Source organism: Pongo abelii, chromosome 7 (assembly GCF_028885655.2).
Source record: "Pongo abelii isolate AG06213 chromosome 7, NHGRI_mPonAbe1-v2.0_pri, whole genome shotgun sequence".
In the NCBI taxonomy this organism is placed as follows: domain Eukaryota; kingdom Metazoa; phylum Chordata; class Mammalia; order Primates; family Hominidae; genus Pongo; species Pongo abelii.
Genome location: NC_071992.2, coordinates 39,854,347 through 39,866,215, shown reverse-complemented (window position 1 = coordinate 39,866,215; position 11,869 = coordinate 39,854,347). Strand labels below are relative to the sequence as shown.

Here is an 11,869-nt window from a genome sequence, read left to right as displayed (position 1 = left end):
GACATGGTGGCTCATGCATGTAATCTCAGCACTTTGGGAGGCAGAGGTGGGTGGGTCACTTGAGACCAGCAGCTCAAGACCAGCCTGGCCAACATGGTGAAACCCTGTCTCTACTAAAAATACAAAAATTAGCTGGGCGTGGTGGCAGGAGCCTGTAATCCCAGCTACTCGGGAGGCTGAGGCAGGAGAATTGCTTGAACCTGGGAGGCGGAGGTTGCAGTGAGCTAAGGTCGTGCCACTGCCCTCCAGCCTGGTTGACAGCGAGACTCTGTCTCAAAGAAAAACAAACAAACGAAACGAAAAAAAAAACCAATCAGCCCTCACAGGAACTTACAGAGCGAGAACTTACTCACTACTTCCAAGACTGCACCAAGCTGTCATGAGGTCTTGAGGGATCCGCCCCCATGACCCAAACACCTCCCATTAGGTCCCACCTCCGACACTGGGGATCACATTTCAACATGAGGTTTGGAGGGGTCAAATATTCAAACCATAGCACTGAGGCTGACAACGATGTGGAGAAACTGGATCTCAAACATTGGTGGGAGTGTAAATTGCTATAACCTCTTTAGAAAATTGTTTAGCAATACCCCTTAGTGCTGAACATACACCCACCCTGTGATCCAGCAATTCCATTCTTGGGTGTGGGTGCACACTTATGTCTATGTACTGAAAGACAGAGGAGAATTTAGAGCGATTTTATTCCCCATACCCCTGTTTTCGCTTCCTGTGGCTGCTGTCACAAGTTACCACTAACTTGGTAGCTTAAGACAACAGATGGCCGGGCGCAGTGACTCACACCTGTAATCCCAGCACTTTGGGAAGCCAAGGCGGGAAGATCACCTGAAGTCAGGAGTTCGAGACCAACCTGGCCAACATGGTGAAACCCCCATCTCTACTAAAAATACAAAAATCAGCTAGGCGTGGTGGCGGGTGCCTGTAATCCCAGCTACTTGGGAGGCTGAGGCAGCAGAATTGCTTGAACCTGGGAGACAGAGATTGCAGTGAGCTGAGATTGTGCCACTGCACTGCAGCCTGGGTGACAAAGTGAGACTCCATCTCAAAAAAAAAAAAAAAAAAAAAAAAGGCAACAGATATTTATTCTCTCACTGCTCTCACTGTCAGTTCTGGAGGTCGAAAGTCCAGAATGAAGGTGTCAGCAGGTTTGAACTCTGTCCAGAGGCTCTAGGGAGGTGTTGTCACTCATGTCCTCTGGCTTCTGGTGGCCTTGGGCATTCCTTGGTTTGTGGATGCATCAGTCTCATCTCTGCCTCCTCCTTCTCAGGCCTTTCTCCTCTTGTTTGTGTAGTCTCGCTCTGCCTTGTTCTGTTAGGACACTTGTCACTGGAGTGAGGGTCCTTCTGGATAATCCGAGATGATCGTGTCATATCAAGGGCCTTAATTTAATTACATTGGCGAAAACTCTTGTTTATATATATATATTATTTATTTATTTATTTTAGAGATAGGGTCTCGCTATGTTGCCCAGGCTGGCGTGCAGTGGCTGTTCACAGGTGTGATCCCACTACTGATCAGCACAGGAGTTTTGACCTCCTCCGTTTCCAACCTGGGATGGTTCACCCCTCCTTAAGCAACCTGGTGGTCCCATGCTCCCAGGAGCTCACCATATTGTTGCTGAACTTAGTGCAGACACCAAATCAGCCTAGTGCACTACAGCCCAGAACTCCTGGGCTCAAGCAATCTTCCAGCCTTAGACTCCTGAGTAGCTGGGACTACAGGTGCATACCACCATGCCCCATGAGACTCTTATTTCTAAACAAGGTAGTATTCACAGGTCTGAGGATTAAGACATAGACATATCTTCTGGAAAGCCATCGTTCAGTCCCCTGCAGGCCCCAGACTACAAATAACATGAATGTCTATCAGCTTTAGAATGGAAAATAAATTGTGGTATATTCATACCATGGAATACTATAAACCAATATGAATGAAAAAATTACTGCTATGGGAACAGCATTAGTGAATCTCATAAACATAATGCTGATTGAAAGAAGCCAGACCGGCTGGGCGTGGTGGCTCACGCCTGTAATCCCAGCAGTTTGGGAGGTCGAGATAGGCGGATCACCTGAGGTCAGGAGTTTGAGACCTGCCTGGCCAACATGGTGAAACCCTGTCTCTACTAAAAATACAAAAATTAGCCAGGCATGGTAGTGTGTGCCTGTAATCCCAGCTACTCAGGAGGCTGAGGCAGGAGAATTGCTTGAACTCAGGAGGCAGACGTTGCAGTGAGCTGAGACTGTGCCCCTGCACTCCAGCCTGGATGACAGAGAAAGACTCTGCCTCAGAAAAAAAAAAAAAAAAAAAGCCTCACCCAAATGTCTGATAAATGTCTGATTCACTTATGTTCAAAAACAGCAAAACTAAGTTCGGCGAGGTGGCTTACACCTGTAATCCCAAGTACTTGGGAGGCTGAGGTGGGAGGATCACTTGAGCCCAGGAGTTTGAGGCTGCAGTGAGCTATGATTGTGCCTCTGCACTCCAGCTTGGGTGACAAATGAGACCCTGTCTCTCTCTTTTTTTTTTTTTTTTTTTTGAGACGGAGTCTTGCTCTGTCACCCAGGCTGGAGTGCAGTGGCAGATCTCGGCTCACTGCAAGCTCCGCCTCCCGGGTTCATGCCATTCTCCTGCCTCAGCCTCTCCGAGTAGCTGGGACTACAGGCGCCCGCCACCACCCCCGGCTAATTTTTTGTATTTTTAGTAGAGACGGGGTTTCACCATGGTCTCGATCTCCTGACCTCGTGATCCGCCCGCCTCGGCCTCCCAAAGTGCTGGGATTACAAGCATGAACCACCGCGCCCGGCTGAGATCCTGTCTCTCAAAAAAAAAGCAAAACTAATGATGAAGATAGAAATTAGGACGGGGGCTGGGCGCGGTGGCTTCTGCCTGTAATCCCAGCACTTTGGGAGGCGGAGGCGGGCTGATCACGAGGTCAGGAGATTGAGACCATCCTGGCTAACATGGTGAAACCCCGTCTCTACTAAAAATACAAAAAATTAGCAGGGCGTGGTGGTGGGCGCCTGTAGTCCCAGCTACTCGGGAGGCTGAGGCAGGAGAATGGTGTGAACCCGGGAGGCAGAGCTTGCAGTGAGCCGAGATGGTGCCACTGCTCTCCAGCCTGGGCGACAGAGCGAGACACCATCTCAAAAAAAAAAAAAAAGAAAAAAAAGAAAAAAAAAGAAAAGAAATTAGGACGGGGTAACTTTTGGAGCGGAGGAGGACTGGGAAGGACTCACAGGCAGATTTCTGTAGGTGCTGATACTTTTTCTTTCTTTACCTGGGTGGCGAAAATTCACCAAACCAAACATTTTGGCACGCTTTTTCTGCATAGGATGGCTATAATACATTTTTCTTTTCATCCTCTTTCCTTTATTATAGCCATGCTACATTTTAATGAAGTTTATTTTTAAAAATCTTGTTACTGGCTGGGTGCAGTGGCTCACGCCTGTAATCCCAGCACTTTGGGAGGCTGAGGTGGGCGGACCACCTGAGGTCAGGAGTTCAAGAGACCAGCCTGGCTAATATGGTGAAACCCCATCTCTACTAAAAATACAAAAATTTGCCAGGCCTGGTGGTGCGCGCCTGTAATCCTGGCTACTCAGGAGGCTGAGGCAGGAGAATTGTTTCAACATGGGAGGCGAAGGTTGCAGTAAGCCAAGATCACATCATTGCACTCCAGCCTGGGCAATAGAATGAGACTCCATCTCAAAAAAAAAAAAAAAAAAAAAATGTTACCATACAGGTGTGAGCCACCACGCCTGACCTATGATGAACAGATATATTTTTAGCATCAGAAAAAAAAAATATATATATACATATTGAGATGGAGTCTCACTCTGTTGCCCAGGCTGTAGTGGAGTGGCACAACCTAAGCTCACTTTAACCTCTGCCTCCTGGGTTCAGGCGATCCTTGTACCTCAGCCTCCTGGGTTCAGGCGATCCTTGTACCTCAGCCTCCTGAGTAGCTGGGATTAGAGGCACCCACCATCATGGGCTAATTTTTATATTTTTTTAGTAGAGACAGGGTATTGCTATGTTGGCCAGGCTGGTCTCAAACTCCTGACCTTAAGTCATCCACCCTCCTCGGCCTCCCAAAATGCTGAGATTACAGGCGTGTCCAGCCAAAAAATAATTTTTAAATTTAAAAATAGAGATTGGGGGGGGTCTTACCATGTTACCCAGGCTGGTCTTGAACCCCTGAGCTTAAGGGATCCTCCCACCTCAGCCTCCCAAAGTGCTAGGATCACATGCAAGAGCCGCTATGCCTGGCCTAAACCTTGTATTTTAGAAAGCTAATTATACAGGATGTAGTGCTAAAGGTGGCAAGGATTGAATGGACAGATGCTGAAGCTTTGCAAGTTATTTGTGTCTGTTCTACTTAACTTGAACTGCCTTCTATTTACAAAGAATCAGGAGAACTAGAAATGGTGATACAAAGGTGAAGTACTGGCCTGGTACTATGGCTCATGCCTGCAAGCCACTGATTTGGGAGGCCCAGGTGGGAGGTTGGCTTGAGGCCAGGAGTTTGAGACCAGCCTGGGCAACACAGTGAGACCTCATCTCTACAAAAAATAAAAAGTTAGCCTGGCATAGTGGCACACAGCTGTAGTCCCAGCTACTTGGGAGGTTGAGGCAGGAGGATCACTTGAACCTAAGAGTTCAAGGTTGCAGTTAAGGTAAGAGAATAGGGAATTAGGGTAACTAAGGGTTAAGGCATAAGAAAAAGAACAACAGGTACAGCCAGTTCCAGGCAAGATTAGGCAGCATCCAGGCCACATCCTCGCTCCTGTGATAACACTTCAGACTCCGATTGGTTGCGTGCCAATCCTTCATAGGGTGTAACCAATGGAGGCCTCTAAAGGGCACCTGGGGTGTTACCAAATTCTGTTATCTTAATAAAAACCCTAAAGAACATTGCAATCGGGGCTCTTGAGCTGCTTGCTAGAGCCTGCTCCCACTCTGTGGCATGCACTTTCACTTCAATAAATCTGCACTTTCATTGCTTTTTCCTTTTGTTGCTTTGTGTGTTTTGTTCAATTCTTTATTCAATGAGTCAAGAACCTGGACAACTCACAGTCAAGACTTCCCATCTGATAACACAGTGAGCGATGATTGCATCATTGCACTCCAGTTTGGGCGACAGAGTGAGACCCTGTCTCTAAAAACAAACTAACAAACAAAAAAACAAAACAAGAAACAAAGGTGAGGTGCCCATTTCCTGCTTTTGAGATGATTCTAAGTGAATAAAGCAAGTCCTGAATAAAGCATAAGAAATAAGCTAGGAAACAGAAGCAATCTGGCTAGGAGAGGCCTAAAGGAAGGATTTGTACAGTGGGAAGGGAAGGAAAGGGGTGCACATTTTCTACTACGTTGTATTTGTGGGATCCAGGGGTCTTCTTTGAGGGGACCTGACAAATTGGAAAGACAATACCTTTGCATTATCTATAACATAAAGCTTTGTTCAACAAAGCCATGCTCTTAACACGGTTGCAGGGGAAATTGTTAGTCACTTGCCTGTTGAGATCATTTTCTGTCCAGTTTTCTGTCCATGCCAAAGGCTTGCATGTCATTTATGGATCTTCTACTTACCTTGAACTGCCTTCTATTTGCAAGCAATCAGGAAAGCGAGAAATGGTAACACAGAGGTGAAGTACTGGCCGGCACGGTGGCTCGTGCCTACAAGCCACTGCATTGGGAGGCCGAGGCAAGAGGATTGCTTGAGCTCAGGAATTCAAGACCAGCCTGGGCAACATAACAAGACCCCTGTCTCTACGATAAAATTTAAAAATTTAGCCAGGCATGGTGGTGTGTGCTTGTAGTCCTAGCTACTTGGGAGGCTGAGGCAGGAGGATTGCTTGAACCCAGGAGTTTGAGGCTACAGTGAGCTGTGACTGCAGCACTGCGGGGACTGCAGTGAGTCTCAGGACAATGTGTTTTGCCTTGGTAAAGGGGAGAAAACAGCTACCAAGGTGCCTGGGCCATGGTTTCAGCCTCCACATTGCCACAGCTACTGGGGCAAGGGAAAGAGAACCCGAAGTCAGGCACTTTGACCTCCCTTCTCACTGACCCCTCAAGGCAGGAAGCCCTTGCTCCTCAAACCTACACCTGAAAGGTGCCCACGGCCAACCAAGCGGGCAGGAGGCTGAGGCAGCTGGACATGGGGAAGCCCGACAGCTGTTTAGAGCCAGGTGAGTGAATCACCCTGTGTGGACGTTTGTCACCACACCCCAGAGTCTCAAGCAAAGCAGAAGGTCAAGGAGCCATTTCCAGCCCTTTTCTGCTCCTCCATGGGATAGCACAAGAGCACACCTGGAGTTCCCAGAGATGGTTTCTGAGCTAGTGTCCCTGCAGCAGGGGGATCAGGGACACTGAAGGGCTCTGGGGGGAGTGACTGTCAGGAGGGTTCTCTCCCTGGAACCCCTTTTCTCCTCTTCCCCAGCGTGGCCCCAGGGACTCTCTTACGGAAGAGGTGCTTCCCGCTGGCCTAGACGCAGCCCTGCCTTCTCATCAGCTCTAACTGCACAGCTCGGCTGCCCAGGGCCATCCAGGTGGCTGGGAGTCCTGGCACTCTCTGCTCTGCTGCTTTTGAAGGAGGACAGGTGTCTCACCTGTCCAGTCTAACCTGCCAGGCTTGTCCATGTGCTCAGGACTGATTGAAACTCTTCCTCTTTCAGTCCGAGCTGGAGGCAGGGCAGGGTGAGGAAGGAGCAGCCTTCCTGTTCCGCGGCACCCTGGCTGTGGGAGGTATTTACAAACACTCCTGGAACTCAGTGACCCTGCGCGGGTTCAGCCGGCCAGCATAGCCTGGCCTTTGGGAGCGGGGAGGGACGGCCACGGTGGAGTCTTCCCAGGGCCAGTGGGGAGCCAGGGGCCTGCAGGGTGCCCGCCTTGTCACTGCCCTTGCTGTTGTCCCTGTGCATCCCCCAGTCTGGATTCTGGGTCTGGAAAATTGGGAGAAGACAGAGGGTGACTCCTGGGCAGACTCATGGGGACAATGTGCTCTGGGCTGGTGGAGGGGGAAAATACAGCCACCAAAGCAGCTGGAGGCAGCAAGGCAGCTCTGCGGCACACCTGGTGCTGGGGCTCCGGCCTCTCCCTTCTCTGAAAAATTTCCAGTTCCTGCCTTGGGAAGCCCCCACTCCTTTGAGCTAACCCCTGCCAGTGGTCAGTGTCTGATAAGAGTGGTCTGGATCTCTCATGGGTGGTGAGGCAGCTGTGCCTGCCTCCAAACTACCACATCTGCTTTCACCAAAGTCTATTTGTGTCTCACAGAAACTCAAACACATGAGGTCACAGGTGCTTCCCCACCCTCTTTGTCCTCCAATCCTTTCCATGAGTGGATGACATGCTTTGTTTCCTACTCAGCTGGGGAGGTTGTCCAGCTATGCTTTATGCCTTGTTCTCTTTATTGGGGGAGGAGGACTAAAAATGTGAGTGTTGGAGAGGAGGGGGAACTAGAACTGAAAAACTTCCTCCCAGGCTGAGTCGTTTGTTTGTTTGTTTTTAAAGACAGGGTCCCACTCCGTTGCCGAGGCTGGAGTGCAGTGGTGCAATCATAGCTCACTGCAGCCTCAAACTCCAGCAGCTGGAGCTCAGGCTCCAGCAATCCTCCCACCTCAGCCTCCCTAGTAGCTGGGACTACAGGTGGATGCCACCACACTCAGCTAATTTTTGAAGTTTGTTTTATAGAGACAGAATCTCAGTATGTTGCCCAGGCTGGTCTTGAACTCCTGGGCTCAACTGATCCTCTAGCCTTGGCCTCTCAAAGTGTTGGGATTACAGGTGTCAGACGCTGTGCCCCACCTCCCCAGGTCAGTTTTGAATTGAAATCTATGACTTTGTCCAGCTGGCGTGTAGTAGAACATTGGACAGGTAGGATAATCAAGAGGAAAGCGTATACCCTCTTATTTAATTCGGTACCAACTTAGAAGAGACTCCAAGATGGGGAAGGGGTAGGCAGATTGGAGCAGAAGGCAGACAATCCCCAGGTGAAAATGAATGAAGGCATCTGGCTGTGACCTGCCTGCCAAGCTGTTGGCTGCTGGACTCCTTCTGCTCATACCTCCCTTGCAATTTGAGAACAGCCTAACCAGGTCACTGCTCAAAGTTCTCTGAAGGCTGGCTCCCCTGGTCTCACACTGTGGCATAAACTCCTTAGCCTGGTGTTCATGGTCTGAGCCCAGCCTGTCTTTTTCTGTCTTATTTCTACCACTCATTCTCAGTGGCCTCCTAAAGCATCCTACACTCCAGCCACAATGGGGTGTGTGAAACCTGGAAACGCCACGACTCTCTGGTCCCCATATCTTTGCGTAGGCTGTTCTGTTCTCTCCTGAAATGCGCTTCTCATATGTCTCCTCCTCTTTCTGTCAAATCTGATATATCCTTCAGGGCCCAGCTAAGCCCCTCCTCCTTCACAAAAATCCACCAACTTACAGAAATCGCTCTCTCCGCAAAACACCCAAAGCATCATAGTAATCAGGACTTCCTTTAGATCATGAAGGAGTGCCTTGGAACTGAGTCTCATTCAGCTTTGTGCCCTTGGTAGCACCTGGCACATGCCTGGCACAAAGTAAGTGCTCAACAAATCGTAACAGGGTCTTGCTCTATTGCCCAGGCTGGAGTGCAGTGACATAATCATAGCTCACTGTAGCTTCAAACTCCTGGGCTCCAGTAATCCACTCACTTTAGCCTCGTGAGTAGCTGGGACTATAGGTGCGCACTACCATGCCTGGCTAATTATTGGTTTTATTTTTTATCTTTTTGTAGTAACGAGATCTTGCTGTGTTGCCCAGGCTGGTCTTGAAGTCCTGGCTTCAAGTGATCCTCCCACCTCGGCCTCCCAAAGCACTGGGATTACAGGTATGAGTCACTGCATCTGGCCTCAAGAAGCCTTTATGGAAATTAACTGAGTCATAATGTTGAATGAGTATAATGGATCATCCAGAAGGTCAAATGGCACCAAAACAACACAGTTCCGTTAAGCTTCCTTGCCCCTTCTATGCCTGCTGGCTTCTTTCCCCCGCTCCTCCCATCATCTTTACATATTTCCAACATGGCCGGGTGCAGTGGCTCACACCTGTAATCCCAGCACCTTGGGAGGCCGAGGTGGGCAGATCACTTGAGGTCAGGAGTTCGAGACCAGCCTGGCCAACATGGTGAAACCCCATTTCTACTAAAAATACAAAAATTAGCAGGCGTGGTGTCGTACACCTGTAATCCTAGCTACTTGAGAGGCTGAGGTACAAGAATCGCTTGAACCTGGGAGGCAGAGGTTGCAGTGAGCCGAGATTGCGCCATTGCACTCCAGCCTGGGAGACAGAGCAAGACTCTGTCTCCAAAAAGAAAAAAAGAAAAAAGAAAAAAAAAATATTTCCAACATACTAAACAGGCCTTTCCCACACTGCAGCTGCCCTCAGTTGCAAACCTGAGGCATACCTCTGTCTTCTAATTTCCTACATGGTAAAAGGAAACACTTGGTCCTCATGGTTGGCCGACTTAACCTGCAAACTCTTGAGTTCAGTAGCACTTCCTGGGTACCTACTGTGCACCCAGGTTTGTGCTGGAGGCTGTGAAGAAGACAAGTCGAGTAAGTCACTACCTGGTTCCTGACCTCAGCAGGGCATAGGAAGTCAAACCTTGGAGAAATATGAGTGAACCCTTGCAGTGGGAGGTTGGCAAAGACAGTCAAGGGTACAGCATAAAGGCCTGGAGGTAAAAAGTGTCTGGGCTACAGATTTGTTTGTTCAGGAGACAGAGGAGAATGAGGTAGGGTGGGGCCAAAATGGAGTGCCTTGAAATCTCTGTTCAGTCCGAAGGTAATGCGGTTGCTGGTGAGGCAGCCAGCAGGTTAGTGAAGCAATGTGCAGTGTGGACCAGAGGGAGGAGAGCCTGGAGATTGGAGGGACACGAGTAGCCATCCATGATTGGGGTTCTGTGGATCTGGAAGAATCAAGAGATGCACTGAACAGCTGATTGGGAGTCAGGACACTGGGATCTCAGTCCCAGCTCTGCAGAGGGACCTTGGACATGTCACTCCTCTCTTCTGAGTCTTTTCTTAACTGTAAAACTTTAAAACCTTCCAAGTGACCTTTCCAATCTGATAACTCAGTTGAACAGTTGAGCCTTTGAACTAGGACCTGTGAAATGAAGGGAAGCATTTGGAACAAGAAAGGGACTGCCTGGGAGCCCAGGGATAGAGGCAGGGAGAGACTAAAGAGGGCCTGGCAAGGGAGAAATGGGGAACTGCGGGCTGGGGGCCTGCCACTGTCCCGATGTTTGATTTGGCAATCCCATTTTCAGTTCCTCCTTTCTTCCCTTTTTCTAACTCAGCCTCGCCTTATCTGGTGGGGGGAGGGCAAAATAGGACACTCCCACATTGAACTCATGCCCCCCAGGATACCTTCCCCTTTTCCGGCCCTCACAAGGTCCTCACCTTCCTCTGCAGCTGCCTTCCTCCAGAGAAAGGCTTTCTAGCGGGAGAAGTAGAAAGCGCAGTGAATTGGGTGGGCATCTTCCTTAGCACCCTCATAGTTACCAACTTTATTTTTTTGAGACAGGGTCTTGCTCTGTTGCCCAGGCTGGGAGTGCAGTGGCACGATCTCGGCTCAGTGCACCTCGACCTCCTGGGCTCCAGAGATCCTCCAGACTCAGCCTCCCAAGTAGCTGGGACCACAGGCGCTTGCCATCACTCCCATCTAATTATTTTTAATTTTTTTTGTAGAGACGGGGATCTGGCTATGTTGCCCAGGCTGCTCAAACTCCTGGGCTCAGGAGATCCTCCTGTCTCAGCCTCCCAACGTGCTGGTCATGGTTATTTACTGACAACTCACCATGAGCCAGGCACTGGGCCAAGAACTGTAATGCATTATTATTAGTATTTTTTACAGCACTCCTATGAGGTGATTGTCGGGTGAAGAAATTGAGACTTGACGTTAGGTAGTCCGCGCAAGGCGACGATGTGACCCTGGAATTGAGGTCTGACTTCCAAGTCAGTGCTTCGGCCAGCTCCTTCCCGCCGTGCGACCTTTGGCAGCTGGGGACCCCATCCGTCACCTACCACCTCTCAGATCAGATTCTCGATGCGCCCGCCCCTGCGCACGTGATCCCCTGCCTGCCTGGCCGCGCCAGCCCCGCCTCCGGAGCCCGGGTGCCCGGAGCTGCCAGCGCTGCTGAGGCCGGCGGGGCGGGGCGGGGCGGGGCGCGGCGGGGCGCAGCAGGTGGAGCAGGCGGCTCGGGCAGGGGCGTGGCCTTGGCCATGAGGGGCGTGGCCTGGCGGGGGTGTGGCCGGAAGCCTTAAAGTGGCCTGGTCGCCGGGGCGGGCCGTAGAGGCCGCCAGTCGCGGCGATCTTCTCCTCGCGTCTGGAGTGTTATCGTTACCATGTCCCTAATGGTCTCGGCTGGCCGGGGCCTGGGGGCCGTGTGGTCCCCAACCCACGTGCAGGTGACGGTGCTGCAGGCGCGGGGCCTGCGGGCCAAGGGCCCCGGGGGCACGAGCGACGCGTACGCGGTGATCCAGGTGGGCAAGGAGAAGTACGCCACCTCGGTGTCGGAGCGCAGCCTGGGCGCGCCCGTGTGGCGCGAGGAGGCCACCTTCGAGCTGCCGTCGCTGCTGTCCTCCGGGCCCGCGGCCGCCGCCACCCTGCAGCTCACCGTGCTGCACCGCGCGCTGCTCGGCCTCGACAAGTTCCTGGGCCGCGCCGAGGTGGACCTGCGGGATCTGCACCGCGACCAGGGCCGCAGGAAGACGCAGTGAGTGCGGGCGGGGAGGGGAGGGCCCGGCCTGGGGGTGCGTATCCTTCCGGCAGGGCGGTCTGGGCGCTGGACCCTTCGAGAGTAAGCCGGGCAGCAGCGG

At 51.2% G+C, this 11,869-nt stretch overlaps 1 protein-coding gene across 2 annotated transcripts in view; it reads left to right on the top strand.

Annotated features, from left to right (window-relative positions):
- The first annotated feature begins 11,292 nt into the window (after window positions 1-11,292).
- The window catches only part of RAB11FIP1 (RAB11 family interacting protein 1), a 40,456-nt gene continuing 39,879 nt past the window's right edge, over window positions 11,293-11,869 (top strand). For both annotated transcript variants that reach the window (XM_009243701.3, XM_002818998.4), the window contains exon 1: window positions 11,293-11,766. In XM_009243701.3, the coding sequence (XP_009241976.1) occupies window positions 11,396-11,766 (371 nt within the window). In that variant the 5' untranslated portion in view covers window positions 11,293-11,395. The remainder of the gene's footprint in view (window positions 11,767-11,869) is intronic.